This window comes from Rhinolophus sinicus, linkage group LG03 (assembly GCF_036562045.2).
Source record: "Rhinolophus sinicus isolate RSC01 linkage group LG03, ASM3656204v1, whole genome shotgun sequence".
NCBI lineage: Eukaryota > Metazoa > Chordata > Mammalia > Chiroptera > Rhinolophidae > Rhinolophus > Rhinolophus sinicus.
The window spans coordinates 47,309,872-47,327,847 of NC_133753.1; the positions used below are offsets into that span (position 1 = coordinate 47,309,872).

The 17,976-nt window shown below is 43.8% G+C and overlaps 1 protein-coding gene and 1 long non-coding RNA gene across 16 annotated transcripts in view; one reads left to right on the plus strand and one right to left on the minus strand.

Moving 5' to 3' along the window:
• The first annotated feature begins 5,243 nt into the window (after window positions 1–5,243).
• On the plus strand, window positions 5,244–9,574 carry LOC141570578 (uncharacterized). Its single transcript, XR_012494731.1, has 3 exons — window positions 5,244–5,347; window positions 8,801–8,842; window positions 9,468–9,574. It is a non-coding gene; the product is annotated as an uncharacterized LOC141570578 (long non-coding RNA).
• A 3,433-nt stretch (window positions 9,575–13,007) lies between these two features.
• Window positions 13,008–17,976, minus strand: part of TPM1 (tropomyosin 1) — a 28,756-nt gene continuing 23,787 nt past the window's right edge. For 7 of the 15 annotated variants that reach the window (XM_074327623.1, XM_074327617.1, XM_074327620.1 and 4 more), the window contains one exon: window positions 13,008–14,388. In XM_074327623.1, the coding sequence (XP_074183724.1) occupies window positions 14,306–14,388 (83 nt within the window). In that variant the 3' untranslated portion in view covers window positions 13,008–14,305. Of the gene's footprint in view, window positions 14,389–15,322; window positions 15,658–17,976 lie in introns of those variants that run through there. The other 8 variants (XM_074327624.1, XM_019755354.2, XM_074327628.1 and 5 more) reach the window with 7 other exon arrangements.

Here is a 17,976-nt window from a genome sequence, read left to right on the forward strand (position 1 = left end):
TCACCTGGCTGTTCATTATCTTTATTATATCCTTTATAATAAACTGGTAAATGTGTTTCCGTGAGTTCTATGAGGCATTAGAGCAAATTATGGAATCCGAGGAGGGTGTCACGGGAACCCTGATTTATAGCTGGTCGGTCAGAAGTACAGCTGCCTGAAGTGGGGCAGTCTTGTGGGACTGAGCCCTTAATCTGTGGGATCTGATGCTAACTTCAGGTAGATGGTGTCAAAACTGATACGAATTGTAGAACACCCAGCTGGTGTCAGAGAATTGCTTAATATGTGGACAACCCTGGTGTCAGAAGTGTTGTGAGTGTGGCAGTACCTTGATTTTATGATTCTGGGCATATTCAAAGTTTCTTCATGTCAGAAAAAGATCGGGGATTGTTTCCTTAAAGGTATTTCATGACAGACACCACATTACACTATGAAAATGGGGAGATGGAAGCCGGCTGCCTTGCAATAACTCCCCTCAGTTCACATCTTGAAGGTGGAGGTGACTTTTCAATTTCTCACCAGCAACCCAGAGGGCGGCTGCAAGGCTCCCATCTGCTATTGGCAGTGCCCTGCTCTGACACTGAGGCGAGAGGGGAAATGGAGCTTCAAGGCTCACACTGGTGAGACCCACAAAATCAATCCCTCCGGCAAATACAGTAGAATCTAGAATCGAGAAAGCCTGGGGAAATCGCAACTCTCAGACTGAGATCAGACCTCAACTTTCCCTATTGGGAGGTGACGTCTAACTTAAGATCTCTGTGCTGCCAATTTAGCCCAAGTTCACTTTCCTTAAAGTTGACCAGCTGCAGACCCAGAAGTTTGCGGAGAGTCCGTGATGGGGACTGAATGGGGGTCAAAATGACAATCCCACATTTACTGATAAGCTTGAGTAGGGGGGACAATGGAGGAAATATCAATTCTGGAAGGAATCCCTATCCTTGCTTAGGACCACCCCCTACTTCTTAGAGTATGGAAACCTCTTAGCTGCAGACAGATGATTTCCCCGTCATATTGGTGGGAGCACCCAGAGTAAATCACTTCCTTTTCCACCCCTGGGAAAAGTCTCTCTCTTGCTTGGATCATAATTCAGTCTGCCTCCAGGGAGGTGAGACGGAGATTAAGTATGGAGCGCACCAGTGCTGACAGCCTGAGCCCCAAGAATTATGAGCAGTGAAAGGACAAGATAAAGAGGAGGTAATTCTGGGGGAATGAAGTGCCTGCTTCAGACAAACCTGACCTCCAAAACCAGAGAGAAAACATTTGCATTTCTCTAAATCTAAATAATTATTTAAGTAGAAATATAAAAAATATTTAAAACACGATTTTATTCACAAGATTTCTACTCACACATAACTTTCCTACAGGGAGTGTCACTTCCTCACTAAAATTAGATTATATCTAGTCGTTTTGTAAAAAACATTGGGAAGAAGTTGATGGGATAAGTAGACAGTAGGGAGTCAACAGGCTTTTTCTGTAAAGGGACAGATAGTAAATATTTTAGACTCTGTGGACCATAAATCTCTGTCCCTGCTACTTAACTCCATCATTGTAGTACAAAAGCAGCCACGAACAGCACATAAGTGAATGAATGTGGCTGTGTTCCAATAAAACTTTATTTATAATCGCTCAAATTTGAATTTCATACAATGTTCACATATCATGAACTATTATTCATCTCTTGAGTTTTCTCCAACCATTAAAAAAATGTAAAAGCCATGCTTAGCTCCCAGGTTGTACAATAACAGATGGTGGGTTAATTTGGCCCATAGGCAATCGTTCGCCTGGTTTAGAAAATTCCCAACACAAAAACTCAATAAAGGTAAAGGTTTGTTTCTGGTTAATGTAATCCTTTCCCTATGGCTCTGCTATTTTAAAGTAAGGCAAGGGGGTAAGGAAAATGAAAGTCAAAGGAATAAATTATTAAGACAGGAATTTCAAGAAGAGGAAGGGAAAATATTGTGCAGAAGGTCCCTCGCTGCCACCTTGTGAACAGATACTGACTTCAGACTGAATGAGTTTCACCTCTGTCAAATTCAACAGACTTTTATTGACCTCTGTTATATTCTAGGAATGCACTAAGTGCAGAGCTGATGACAATAGCCCCTGTCCTCTGGATAGGAGGTAACTGCTATTAAATAATAAAAGGTCCTCCCCATTTATTAATAGGATTCAATCATTCACTGAACAAAACATTTGTGAGCACCTACTACATGCCAGGTCCTGGGTTAGGTGCCAGACATTCAGAGATAAATACATTCTGAAGGTATTTCTGGTAAGTGACTTTCTTTCTCACTTTCAACTTATTTTCTTGAGGGAAAAAAATGGAGGTACAGAGGGTTAAGCTGGCTGTCCCAGATGAAATACCAAAGAGGGAAGCCAAAGTGTGACTACTATCTGCCTTAGCAGGGCGGGGACGAGGGTGAGGTGAATGAGGCCTCTAGGTGCACGAGTTAAGGAGGCGTTCAGGTGCAAGTACTTGTGTGACCTTGAGAGCAAGTACCTCCTTACATTTTGCAGCCTAGTGCTTCACTTGCCTCCCCCTCGTCCTGGCCGGTGCCTGGACTCCTCCTAAGGCCTGCTGTGGTCCTGGGACGGCTGGAGTGCGCCTTTGTGGGTTTGGGCTACCTCATGCTCATGACCCCTTCCTAAGATGCCCCTATTTCCTGGTGAGGAATTACTTCTTTCTCACTGCACAGGCTTGTGGAACTACCGTGTTTCCCCAAAAATAAGACCTAGCCAGACAATCAGCTCTAAAGCATCTTTTGGAGCAAAAATTAACATAAGACCCAGCATTATATTATATTATAATCATACCTGGTCTTACAGTAAAATAAGACCAGGTCTTATATTAATTTTTGCTCCAAAAGATGCATTAGAGCTGACAGTCCAGCTAAGTCTTATATTCAGGCCTCCCCCCACCAGAGCCTAGGCTGGTGTAGGCATCGCATGCTCCCTTCCACATTGTGACTCCGGAGCTGAATGAGTTGGTTTCTGTTCTTCCCACCACCCAGGTGACAGCCAGTCTCTTTGAGTAATGCCAACGTTAACCGCCAGCTCACACCTCTGAGCCAGAGCCCTGCTACATACTTAAAGGGGGGCCCTCAGACAAGCAGTGTCGGCATCCCCAGAGCTGGAAAGAAATGCAAGACCACAAGCCTGCCCAGACCCCAGTCAGCACCTGCATTTCGACAAGATGCCCAGGTAATTCCTGTGCTCACTTAAGTGTGGGAAGCGCTAATCAACGAATTTCCCCACCCTCCCACCACTGCATCTCCGTTACTGCTGTCCTTGAGCTTCACAACCACAGGGTCCTGGGAAGGGATCCCTTCCTGGAAATTCATGACCTGCTGACACTCAAGGAGGCTCAGGGCTGACCCTGCCCTTCCCAGGTGGGCTTCGCTCCCGGATGACTCCTCAGTCCAGGGCTTCTCAGACACACTTGTCTGGTCCCTAGCTGATGGCTGACGCTAAAAAAGAAAAAATTAGGCACCGATTTCAGAAAAGGACTGATGACAGCACCACCCTTTTGCGGCCCCCTCCTCTTTAAAAGTTTGGGGCAGCGGAGGCAGGAGACTCGGGAGGGAGGCTATTTCAAAGGCTAAAGTCTCCCTATAAAGTCCCTCAGGCTACTATGGGGTGTGGCAGATGGTGCTGGTTCTGTTACAGGCGAGGGAGCTGCTCGGTCTTCCTTTGAGAAGAGTGAAGAGAGGGCATTAACCATCCTAGTATTCACTAAGGGCCTGCCAGGTGCCAGGTCCTGGGCACATTTTATCTTTTATTCTTTATAACAACTGTAAAGGACAGGCTTTTCCAGAGAAGGAAACTGAAATCCAGAGACGCCAAGTAACTTGCCTCAGATCCCCCAGTTGTTCTCCGGGAAGAAGCAGGGACTGAACTCAGGTGGTTTGTTCAGGGCTGCAGACTCACAAACACCCGTGCAACACAACACGAAAGGTACAGCTGTGGTCGGTGTTTGCCCCATGAGCGTCGTGGTGGTGGTGATGGTGGCTCTGAGCGTGGACTGTGTCAATGTGTTGGGGAACGTGGGGTGGGGTCCTCGGGACGGTTGAGGGCACAGTGAGAAGCTTGGAGTTGCCCAGCACTTCATGGTGGTCGGCCACGACATTGCTGAGCGATGCAGTCTGCTTAAGACACCCTCCACACATTTGTAATTCAAAATAAAACTTAAAAATTCACAATAAAGTAGTGGGAGACCAAGAATATTTAGATTTGTCCAGTGATGACTTCTTCAATGAGTTTTTTTTTTTGGGAAACATAAAATATTAAATTCTGTCATCTTTTTCTTATTCTTTTGGGTGCCCTGCTTTTGCTGATGCAGTCACTACACAGCAGGGACCCATCTTGATGGCAGCTCTGAGGCCGAGGGATGCCCACCCAGCTGTGTGGAGGTGGTGGTGAGACCCTCGATCTGGAAGACCAGCAGGGTGCAGCACGGTTAGGGAGGTGTGGAGGCTGAAAATGCAAGTGAGTCATTGCTCTAAGGATTTCTGGACTACTCACTATCCCCATTCCTGGGCTCTGAGTCAAGAATGTAATTGAAGCCCCAGGACAATAGAGTGTGAAAGGAAAGATGTTCTCTGGTGTCAGATACCCTGGCCAACCAGACCCGAAAGCACAGAGCAGGTGCTTGGCTTTTGTTCCTGGTGCTGGCTGGGTCCCTATGCCTGGCCCCACACCCCAAACCTCTTCAGACAAAAGCCACCGCTACAAAGCTTAGGCTCCTGCCTCCTCTGGCCTATCCAGAACCTGCTCCCACTGACAACTACTGCAGAGCCCTTCTTACAAGGCTCAAGATTCAGAAGCGGAAGCCACATCCCAACAGAGGAAACCAAGAAGCAGGACCTCAGATACTAAGGATTTCACCAGAGGAGGATGGGATATCGTTATTGTCTGAAGAAAACTTTCCAGTGCCCCAGGTAACCTTCTGGTGTCTGAGAATAGGATCAACCACCAGATGAGCTGGATTTTCATAGCGTCATTGAGAAGTCTCCAGGAAACCTGGGAGGCAAACGCCCATCATGCCCTGGTGAAGACACAGACCTGGGCGCTCTTGACTGCATGCCACAGAGAGGCAGCTCCCAGATAGCTGGTGAGGGTTGGTCATTCCCTCAGTCATTCACTCTACTCAGGCCCCTCCCCCCTGAAGAAGGGCTGTTCTTACTGTTCACCAACACTGGAGTTTAGTCCTGAAGGGCCATGAATACTCTTGCCTTCTTGTGATTTCAGGGGTAAGATCCAACTGGGCTACCTGGCCCTGAACCATCTTAATGAACTGAACATCAGAGGAGCCTTGAAGGAGAAAAGACAGCACCATAGGGCAGCCTCACAGGTGAGTATGGATGAGACAAGGGGCAGCCTTTTCTTTGAAGCCTGGGGAAGGGGGCTAGAAGGGCTATTGCAAGGACACAAGACTGAGGTGTGTTTAATAACACAACCAAAGAAGTTGTCCATCATTGAGAGTTTGCTGTGTCAGGCACTATACTAAGAACTCTGCATACAATATCTCAATCGTGCCCTGAATGCAGGTACTGTTATTATCATCCCCAGTTTGCAGACAGAGTAAGGAAGTCAAATAGCTTAGTCAAAGCCACATGACCAATAAGTGGCAGAGGTGGCTTTCAAAGTCTGGTCTTACTGCAAAGCATGGGATTGTAACCACTATCCTAGATTGTCCTTCGTAGCACAGTTTAAGCTTCGTTTATCTCTTCTTCCCTCTATCACTGTTCATTACCAGTAATTAAGGGTCTTCTCAAAATTGAGGCAAGAATGGCCCTGGGCAGTACCTCTGAGCCCACACCCATTATTCACTTTGATCAGCTCTGGGTCTAGACATGGGGTACAGGAAAGAGAAGGGTGACTGCTGTGAGATCATCTCTTAAAGTTCCAGTTGGTGTGTTTTTGGTGGTGGGAGGAAGAAGGGGGAGAAACAGAGATAACATGTGGAGAGAGATGTCTTAAAGGCCTCTGTTTCATCCAGTTTGGAGAAAGTGTTTTGTTTAAGAACCCAAAGCCTGGAAATCAAATGGGCTGTCTAGTCCAGGCTAGAGCAGGAATCTCTACATAGTTAAATAGTTTACCACGATGTTTACGGTATGCCTGCACTTAAAAGAAATACCTTTTTTTTTTTAAGTGTATGTTTTCATTTCCTATGATTCAGAAAAATACCCAAATTAAAACATATCAGTTCTAATTATAGAGCAACAACTCAAAAACCATCCAAAATGATCAAAAATAGGAGAATAACAAATTATGGCACATTAACCAGATGGAATATCATACAATACCATGAGGACTAGCTTAGCAACATAGGAAGGTACTTATGTAAAAGTTTTTGAATAAAACATCGTTTGAATAAAAAGCTCTGCACACACACACATACAGGCAAAACACATGGAAAATATTTTAAGTGGTGGCGAGATTATGAGTGATCTTTTCCTTTATAGATTTCCCCTATTGTTTTCATGTTTTGTGACAAAGGAAAAACTCTAAATGTATTCAATTATATGATGGCTTGTACCTCATGTGTACATTTTGGCTTATTTACCTTGCAACCCTGTATCCAAAGAGCTTTTCATTTGAATTTGCAAATTGCTGCATGTAATTTACATATTCCTTTAAATACATAACACATTATCTATTGCTGTTATAGAGATGAGAATTAACCCTTCAGGCTAGTCTTTTTCACCCAAACTTCCTCATGCCACGTTTATCTGTAATACTTGATCATCCTGGGTGGGATCCCACACTAGAAAAGCAAAAAGCGAGCTCACAGCCGCCAGCAGTGCCTATCAACAGTAGTGAAACCCAATTCTCCCTGGCACACCACTTCACTTTTCATCTTCCCTAGAAGGCTGGAGAACGGATTATCTGGAGATCCTCAGGGCTCCTAGCCCATTAAGAAGGCTGAAGTCTGGCAACTCCTACAGATCAGATCATGCACTATCTCCTCCAAGGTCCATAAGAAATAGCACTGGGGCGGCTTCCCATGGAAGAAGTGTTAGTGGCCACTCTCGTCCACTTGCGGAAATCAAAGGCTCCCTTCAGACCTCCCTAGTGTAGCAGAAAGCAGGTTTTATAGTCTCTAAGGGTCTATGTAATTATTTATTCATATCCTGCTCTTTGCTCTAAAGATTGAGAGGGGGGCAGCTGGTTAGCTCAGTGGTTAGAGCGCAGTGCTCTCAATACCAAGGTCACCGGTTCGATTCCCGCATACGCCAGTGAGCTGCACCCTCCACAACTAGATTGGGGATAGCAACTTGACATAGAGCTGATGGGTCCTGGAGAAACACACTGTTCCCCAATATTCCCTCATTTAAAAAAAAAAAAAAAAAGAGAGAGAGATGCTCCATGGTAAAAGCAAAGGTATAATTAGGCCAAAATTAAAAAACAATTTAAACAGCACAAAACAAGAAGTGGGGGTTGGCAAGAGGGGAGAATTTTAAAATTAGGTCCAGCAGAAGAAACCTACAATAAAGAACAAAAAACTTGGTGGCCAGAGTAAATAGCAAAACCAAAGCATTTATAAACTGGCAGAGATCTTGTTTCTAAGGTTTGAAAGGTAAAGGTCCATTGTGAAATGCCTGTGGCTGGAGTACTAAGAAAATTATACAGCATGCCCAAGAGAGCCTTTCCCATTGATTTCAGGTGGTTAAAAATCTTCCAGGAAGGGGGCATGATGTCTGTTTTCAAAGCATGCCTGCATCATTTACTTTCAATTTGCCATGCCATCACATCCTGTTATTTTTTAATGTGTGTGTATTGCTTCCTCTAGATTATAGACTTGAGGGCAGGAAATCTATTTTATGCTTTTTCTATATTATGCTACAACCCCCAACCTATAGTCCCTAAAATAATGTGTGTGCTTCTTAAGTGGAAATGGAATTTAATGTAGTCCCATAGGCCAAATCATGTATAATCTTAATTTCCATATATTCTCTAGTTACTAGAAGACAATATGAAAGCTCTTTCTGTGTTTAAGAGAAAGTGAACAGAACAAGAGGTTAGAGTAATAAAAAATCACAAAGGGGGAAGAAAGAATACAAGCCAGAAACAGTAGACATTCCAGATAGTTTTCAAGTAGAGAGTTAGCGACCGAAAAGATGTGAGCAGTTTTGCCAGGATATGAGACTAGAAACACTCCATTGAGGCACATTTTCTTTACATGCAGTACATTCCTATTCCTAGGCAAATTATTCTGCCTTGTTCCTTTTTAATTTCCTGGGAAGGTGCTAATGCAGACAATCCCAGAATGTTCTAGAAAGGAGTACTTTCTGAGAACAGGAAGACACACCATGGAATGACAATCTCCAAGCTGAGTAAGCCAACAATTAATCACATCCTGGCTGGGTTCCGAGATGCAGATATGCTAGCCTTCCCTATGAAGCCATCACCTACCTTAAAAAGAAAAAACGGAAAACCCTACTGCATGGGTGCTGGTTCATGTCTAATATGCTGATTATGGGGCGTTCAGCAATAATATTGGACTGTTTGGGGACAGTGACAGGGCTCACTTCAGATAATGGCCCTGAAGGGGTCCAGAACAACCCAAGAGGTGCCCCTTTGGCATGTGAATTATTCTGAACTGAAGGCAATCGAGACCCTGCAGGCTCATAAGAAACTTTTACTTCTCCCTTAAATAATTTAAATTTGGGCCTTTCCCCTAAGAAGAGTTATTACTAGAGATATAATAGTTTTTAATCTATCTACAGGGCAGGGCAAATATCTAACTACTAAACATCTGCTTTTCTTACCATCCTGCAAATGATGTCCCTCCCCTCTGAAGTCCCAAGGTGCCTTTCCTCATCGTTAGCTCAACATGTCACAGGTACCTCATGTTAACCATCTGTCCTTGAACCTGTCCTGGGGGGGGGGGCTCTGACTCTCTCATGCTTGTGGGGTTTCCATACATGTGTAATTGAACTTGGTTATTTTTCTCTTGTTCATCTGTCTTGTGTAGATTTAAGTATTAAATTAGCTAAAATAACCTTGGAGGGTGACATTTCTTCCTCCCCAGCCGTGTTCTTGACCACAGCAATTCACGCAGTTACTTGGTAATTTGTTTTACTGTGAAACATGGTTTTCACAGAGGAAGCGGGCTTGGGATGGGGTGCTGATGTGGACTGTGGTCAGCATCAAACCTTGGCTCATGGGAAGGCCACGGGCCTATATCATTCCACTGCATGTACCTGAGAATTTAATATTCAATTTGTGAGTCTAATCAACAAGACTTCCACTGAAAAGACATTATTCAAAATCCCGAGTATGTCCTCGGTTGAAAACAGATCGGGACTCACGACCTTCTCACTCCCATCTCCACGCAGCATCCACCCAGAGCCGACTCTACCGGGCCTCAGGCCCAGCCATGCCCAGTCGGCCCCTTGGGAGACAGAATGGAGAATCACCCCTCGGTTGCACACACACAAAGGACTCTTTACCTTTCCTGTCACTAGCTTTCCTCTGGGGGCAGTGGATACTGAAGCGGTCCTGCCAAGTGGTTCCTCAAGAAAGAACAAGGGCTGAGCCGCCTTCATTTACATCTACGGCAAGGTCTATGAGCAGGATTCCACATCCTGTCTGCTTCCTCACAGCAACATTCAAATGCAGTTTGAGAATGGAGCAACAGAAACTTATCTTCAAAGGCCAGTGTTTTGCTTAAAAATAAAATGTGAATCAATTACTTTGGGATATTCTTCACCTCCTGTGCATAGGTGACTAACGATTCCAGAACTGTTACTTCAGCATTTGTGTCCAGGCCATTTGTCCAATCAACAAATGTATGCTGAATATCTGTTATGTATGGGGAACCACTGCAATGCAATGAGAGGCATGGGGAGGGGCGTTACTTTTAGTTTCCCTAAGGACCCAATCCGAGGGGGGGAAAAGGCTCAGGGCTGAGGAGCAGAAAAGGGGCTGGAGGAGGAGTAAGACGGGAGCACTTTACACACATCACCTCGCTTAGTTCTCAGCCTTGTGAGGAAGCACACAAGCATGTGAAGAGGCAAACCACCTATCTCCTTTAAAGGTGAAGAAATTGCTCCTCCAATGGCAAAATAAACCCGGAGCACACTGTGAGTGTGGAGGATGCAAAGCTGGCCCTTCTGGTTTCCAAGACCTGCACTGGGGCTGCCTGCCCCACAGGAGAGCTAAACTCCATGGCGTTGGACTCAACTAGCTGAATGACTCTGAGCAAGCCACGGAACTTCTCTAGGCCTCGATGAGCATAAGCTGTCTTCCTGCTCTGAATCGGCATTTCAGTTAGGCCATCAGCCCTGGCAGGCCCTGATAAGGCCGTGACTCGACTCTTTGTTCTCTGTGGCCTTGGTAACAGATGGAAATAAAACTTTCACAGGCAGCAGGAACCAGTCTTACCCTCGAGGTCGATGCCCATTTGTCAAAAACTTGGCAAAAGTTGCATTCACATTAGTGAACCCTCAACATAGCTTCATTCACTGTTTGACACATAAAATTTATGACATCTGTTGGAGGAATGTAGCTCTGAAAACCCTCAATGTCAAAAAGTATATATAATGGAAGGAACATTTCTTGCACTGCCTGACATTTCTAATTTCTTTCCAAACCCCTGTCTCCAATTCTGGAAATGATGGCTCCCTGAGCACCCCAGTGGGTTTTTTTTTTTTTTAATTGGAGAATTCAGATTTTTTTCCCTAAATGTACATCTACGTGCAGATTGAAAAAAAAGTTACGTCTACAAATCGTGTTGACAGGTTGAAAAAATGGTTAACATATACTCAAATATTTGTTCAAGTAAAAAAGACATTTTTTTCCTGGAGAAAAAAATCAGGCCAAAAGTATTAAACTCCAGAGGATACATGCCAGCATATACAAAACTTAGATTTTGTTTCTGCTAATGGAATCTCTAGGAGCAATAAGGGAACTCGTCTTCCATGCCAGTCTCGAAAAATTCAGAATGTATCCACAGGTGCTTTTCTTTTATCCCTAATAACAGACTGTAGAACGCTCATCACAAATTTAAAGATTTTTGGAGATGCGTATATTCTTCCACTTAGCCTTTCTCTGCAGAGTTCTAGCGTTTTATTCTGAACAGGGAAACTTTTCCAGCAGTTCATTCTGAACTATGGGCCTTCTGAGTTGCAGCAGAGGAACTGAGAGTATGAATCTTGAATTCTTTCTCTGTACTTCATGGTTTTCAATACTTCATGATGACTGTTTCCAGCTCCCAGCCTCGACGTTGCCACACTGAAGAGCCCTAATCTCTCACGGCGGCATGTTGTTTATCACACTGGGTCAGACCTAAGGTATGTGCCACTGGAGACAGGGTGTCCTCCCTTTTCTACGTATCAGAGATCAGGTAGTAATTCTTCGAATTGGCATGATGCTTCATTAATGGATTTTATCTGATCCCTGGGACCCAAAGAGGCTAAACCACCCACTTGTGATCATAACTGCACGCTGACTTAACTTACATCTTCCCAGTTTCCTCCTCCCAACTGTACCTTCTGCGGCAACTGTTTCTGTTTCTGTCTAGTAGTTGCTTTTCTTCTGCTGCAAAACGTCTGGAACAAGCAGAGGAAGAATGCAAACAGGGCTTTGGAGTTGCGCAGGGCTATGTTTTGAACCTCACGCTACTGCTTTGTGAGCGAGGAACTGTGAGCACATTTGCTCCGCCTCCCTGTTAGTACAATGGGGACGGATGTGAAGCTTAAATAACACTGGTCAGGTGCTTACTATACGCTCTGGCATATGGTATGACAATAGCATTAACGACCATCATAAACTGGGGCAAAGTCAGTGTGGTCCTAGCTTCACCAAGTCAGACATTAAATATCCTCTGTGGTCTCTGGAGCACACGTGGCAGGTGGAGCATAGCAGCAGGTAATGGTCATCAAGAATGCCCTGGGGGCTGTGCTATGTACTGTGTTACGTGGGTTATACATTTGAGTTCCATGATAATTGCCTAAGAGCTAGGTGCTAATCTCATCCCCATCTCAGAGACGAAGAATCTCAGATTTAGGGACAGGCGAGGCAGCTAGTAAAGAGGAGGCCAGATCTGGCTCCCAAAGTGAAAGAGTACGGGGTTTAGGAAAGGCCTCTACGACTAGAGTGACGCACAGAGGCATTTCCTATCTAGGGAGGATGGACAGAGGTGAGCCTATGGGTGTGAAGATGTGGGAAGGTCAAGAACCAGAGTGTTAATTTGCCTTTTTACAAATGGAAACTGGAAACCCAGGCTCCAGGCTTCTGTGTGGTTTCTCTGCCCACCCTTTCTTTCTGTGGAGGGAAAAAACCTGACTGAAGGGCTTGGAAGAACAGCTACAGAAGTATTTAATACTTTTCAATGAAAATATTATCCGTGCATCCAAGTGAGTCTTCTTTTACTTCCATTCTACCATGTTTGCTTTTCATGAGCTCGTCCTTCCCCCCCACAGCCCAAGTTTGGCCAACTAATATTAATTGTTGTAATCTATTTTTGTTTGCTTAAAAGTCTTCAACAGCGACCTACGATATTTTTAGTTTCCAAGTCCGAGAACATGAAGATGTACTGGAATTTAGAATTCAACATGAGACAGAAAGCAGAAAAACCACAAAGACTCCTTAAAGTGATACCTTTAAGTAGATTCACACTGCTGGGGACAGGAGCAGATTTAGTGCATTAACCCATAATTTGCTGATATGTGTGCATGCCACTGCTGAAGACTTAGTTAATATTTGAGGAAAAATTTCCAAACCAGTAAAACTACTGCAAAAGTCCTCTAAGTATGTGGAGATATATACCAATGAGATGGAGAAAGGCTTTTGGAAAAGGTCTTTCCCATCTGGTGGTAACGTTAACAGATCAATGGGATGCTGGCTGCCTTGAGTACTTCTGGAAGGACAAACCATGAAACTCGGTTTTCCCCTGGACTTTGGGGTATTGTTTTGCTTTAAGAAACCATTCGTGAGGCAAGGTAGGTCGATCACATGACCTCAAGTTCACAAAGTGAAAATATACAAACGACAGGACCACTAAGTTTAGAAAATGTCCTACAATGTGCATTTTATTCCATACCATTATACAATGTTTACATATACAGTAGTCCCCCCTTATCCGCGGTTTCCCTTTCCTCGGTTCCAGTTAACTGTGGTCAACTGTGGTTGCAAAATAATGAAATGGAAAAGTTCAGAAATAAAACAATTTCTAAGGTTTAAATTGCGTGCCATTCTGAGTAGTGTGATGAAATCTCGCACTGTCCCGCTCAGTCCCACTAGGGATTGAATCATCCCTTTGTCCAGCGTCTCCATGCTACCTGATACGCTACCTGCCCATCAGTCGCTTAAGAAGAAGCACTTGGTTATCATATCAACTGTCATGGTATTGCAATGCGTGAGTTCAAGTAACCCTTATTTTACTTAATAATGGCCCCAAAGTACAAGAGTAGTGATGCTGGCAATTTGGACATGCCAAAGAGAAACCATAAGTGCTTCCTTTAAGTGACAAGGTGTGTATGTAGAGGAAAAAACATAGTATGTATAGGGTTCAGTACTATCCGCGGTTTCAGGCATCCACGAGGGGTCTTGGAACATATCTCCAGTGGGTAAGGGGGGACTACTGTAGTTATAACTCTTAAGAAAATGTTTTTTTCTTTACCATTTGTATGAAGTGCCTAAATCTCTCACTTTAACATGGAGAAATGAAAAGAGTGGAAATCTACATCAAATGCTATCCTATAAGTTGTAAAGAGCTGCAAGTGTACCAATTAGAAGGAAACGGAAGTCTTAAAAAGAGCAGCGTGGCTTACACACCCTTGGCTTTAGTGAATTCAGGCATACAGAATCCATAGTCTCATCTCATAGTAAAACTCAAGACAAAATAAATTATTGTTGGATAGAACTCAAAATTGTACAATATTGAATGAAAGACCACAGTGGGACTTTTTGTTTAAAGTAGCACCAATCTACACCTGATTGTTTCCAACAGTAACCTTCCTGTTGAACATAGCGTTGGCACTTGGAGTTGAAATCTTTCTGCTTTAGTGAGGATTCCTAGACTGACTAAGCATACTGTGTTGCTAAACTCTCTACAAAGTGTGGCAACATCAACTTGGGAAATGGCACATTTAAATCACTACTGCTCTGACATGGGCTTGCCTTTCCGTGTGTGTTCTCCCCTCCCCTCCCCATCTAGCTGGTATTTTGTGGATGTTTCCGTGACAGCGGTAGAAGTAAATAAAAAATGCATTTAAGGGGTTTCATGGTAAGCATGGTGTTTAAAAACAAAACAAAATAAACAACAAAAACATGAAAGAATGTGGTCGCAGCTAAGGAGGTTTCACATGTTGTTTAACTCCAGTAAAGTCTGATCCAGCATCTGATGCATGCTAAGGTTTTCTTCTTTGGCGTGAGCCACTTTCTCTGCGGTGGGATTAGAAAATTAGGTCATGAATAGCTGCACTTTGGACACAACGGTGGTTTGTACATTGAGGCAGGCAAACATCAATCACAAACACAGGAGAAGACGATTAGAACCAGGCATGCTTGTAAGACATGACTCATTTCCAGACAAGGACCTACAGAGACGGAAGCCGGCTTTGACCCAAAGGAACTACAGGCACAGCAGGTTCTCACAGAGTGGTCAGGTGAACCTTCACCAACAAGCCACGCTGAGAATAAAGCACAGGTGGGGTTTGGTGAAGGTTCATTGGTCATGTGCTATGGGAACAGGGAGAGAGGTGCTTGCAGCACTGAAGTTAATCACAGAGGACATTTCTGAGTTACAGGCAGTTAAGGGTCTGGGAGTTGTGCTGCAACACAATCTCACAGAAAACAAAGATGACGTAAACAGGTTTTCTGACAACTTTTGAAATGATTTATTTCTGTTGCTCATTAAAAAAAAATTATCAACATGTTTCATGCACACTTCAGTAGGACATTCTCTTACTCCTCAGTGTTCTATTTATTATCAGCATGACAGTCTCACCAGATCCCAACAACACAGACTGAATAAAAGCATACCTTTTAGACAATCAGGGACTTCTGACATGAGCTCCTGTTTTCAAAAGCTATTTTGCCCAAGCATAGGTACATTTAATCATATTTCAAACACTATACCAGGTATTAAGAAATTAGGAATATGAATATGTAATAGGACTATATATATATATATTATATATATTACACCCATATATAATATATATATATAGTTATACACATACACACCCCTCTGCTTTGGCTTTCTAACTTAAAGCAGGACTCGGTTCTCTATAGGAAAGATAAAACATTTTTTTTGGGGGGTGTCTTCATTACGTATTAATTCAAACAAGAGGACCTACTGTTGCAAAGAGGAGTGTTGAATTAATTGTTATATTTATTCATAAACACAATGTATACATTTTACCATAAAGCTTTTCTGGGATTAAAGAGAACTGAATTATTCGATATATGAGGAAAATGTAGGTAAGGCCAGCCTTTCAGCTGAATCCTTTCATGTACATTTTGGCCAAAAGCAACTGTTTCCAACCCTATAGATGAAGGTATGACAGACAGTCTTAGATTTCCTGCCCATGGGCTCCATTCCTAGAATTCAGCCCAATTTCTTTCCCACTTAAGTTTAGTCCTCATTCAGGGCCAGCTTTAGTTGGTTAGTTAGGCGGCGGTTTTGCTCAAGTTGCTGGTAGAGTTGATCTGTACAGGTCAGCAAGCAGGTTAGCAGAAGAGAAAGAAGAGGCAGAAGAAGAGAGGTTAGCTAGACTTGGAGAGAAGGAGTTAACAGACAGAACACAGAGATACCTCAGACACCGGTCACGTGCTGAGCAGGATGCCTTTACCCTACGGTCATCTGTCCTGTGCTCAGGTAGGTAGATGGTAAAGGCCTGGGAAACTCAGGAAGAGCTAGGATCTCACACTTGTGGGAAAGGGAGGAGAGGGGAGACGGAGGGAGAGGGGAGAAAGGGGGGAGGGGGAGAGGGGAGGGAGGGGAGGGGAGCAGCAGGGTTTGAGGAGAGAGTGGATGTTCCTATTGTACCTCAGGACAACCGCTGTGTGAACTGAGCAGAACGCAGTTTCTGGCATCCGAGGAACCGAGGAACTGAGGCACGGCTGGAGGAGAGCCCAGCGTATCATCTACTCCTTAGTAGGGCTCAGTGGAGGGAGATCTTACTGTGAAGATTCAACTTGCTAATTTCTGCTCACCTCTTCCCAGAATCCTTTTCATCTCCATTTCCAGGGCTGGCTTTCCTTTCAGGTAGTACCAAGAGATACTACCACTATTGCATTAACACTTTGAAATGTAGAACTAAGCTCCCTCTCCCTGCCTCCCAATTACCATGATACAGGGTGCAAATTCTGAACTCTCTGTACAGCTTTTATACCCTAAACAGCAAAAGAACACTTATCTCCACTCAAAATTGACATAACTTACAAGGTATGATCAAACAATACAGTGAATGTTTAATTTAAAAAAATTTACCACAGTAAGAGACACATTGCCATTAATTCCCCTCAAAATACTCATCCTCACTTTGAACACATTTATCCCATTGTTTTTGCCACTTTCTGAAGCAGTTCTGAAAGTCGTCTTTCAGGAGTGTTTTTAGTGGCATTGTCATGGCTGCCTTGATGTTCTGAATCGATACAAAATGTTTACCTTTCATGGTCATTTTGACTTTGGGGAAGAGCCAGAAGTCTCACTGTGCCAGATCTGGTGAATAAGGTGGATGAGGACACACAGCAATGTTTTTATTTGACAGAAAAAACACACCAGAAGTGATGTGTGACCTGGAGCGTTGTCATGATGGAGGATGATTTACGGCACACTTTAAAACACACCTTCTCTCAACCGTAGCTCACACTAGACTGACTGCACTGAACAAGTTGAAAGTTGTCACATACTGTTACTAAGGCTCGACACGCCACTTCCCGTATTGAAGATCCCTGACTTTTCATTGGATGGCACTCGGCAGCAGCATTCACCGTATTTTGTGATCACAACAGAAAGGCTCTGTGTCCCACATCACGGTGTGTTCTCATCCACCTTATTCACTGGATCTGGCACCGGGCGACTTCTGGCTCTTCCCCAAAGTCAAAATAACCATGACAGGAAAACGTTTTGCGTTGATTCAGCACATGAATGCAGCCATGACAGTGCTATTAAAGACACTCACGAAAGCGGACTTTCAGAACTGCTTCAGAAAGTGGCAAGAACGACGGGATAAGTGTGTTTGAAGTGAGTGGGAGTATTTTGAGGGGGATTAATGGCAATGTGTCTTTTACTGTAATAAAAATTTTTTTAAAATTTAAACATTCACCGTATGTTTTGATCACACCACGTACTTCTTGAAGATGGCACTCATGTTTGGTGCTAGATGGACGTCTATAAAATTAACAAAATCTTGAATGTCTACACAGAGACCAGTGTGATGTAAATTTGACACATTGGCAAGTAATCTGCTCCCATGGCAAGGAAGCCAACCGCAAGAGTCAGTCTTGTCTGATGGTCCGGGGACACCCATACAATGACAAAAGCCTGGCACCTACCATGGAAAGTTGGAGGACACATGATTGTTTGGAATGACGCTGACAACCTGGGCCCAGAAATTCTACTTAATGATCTTGAAAAGCTGAGAGTCTTACCCCTGGGAAAAATGAAAATGTGGTGTCTGGCCCAAGGTCTGCTGGGAACTTGATCAATTCTTATTTTACCTTTCTCTTATAAATGGTAGGTGATGTGGAGGATGCTATATTCATTATGCCTTCCAGGTTGGACTATCTCCTGCCTTGACCTTTTTTGCTTATCCAAATTTTCTGAATATTCAAAACCCTGGTCAAATGTCACCTCCTCCAGGTAGTTCCCAGTCAGAATTAGTCTCTTCCTGACTATAAATGCACACCATCTATTAGTTCAGACTCACTTCACTCATCTATCTTCCCACAAGATGGCCAGCTCATCGAGGGCAAAGAACATTTCTGGTTCATCTCTTTACCACGTCCCCACTACCATCGACA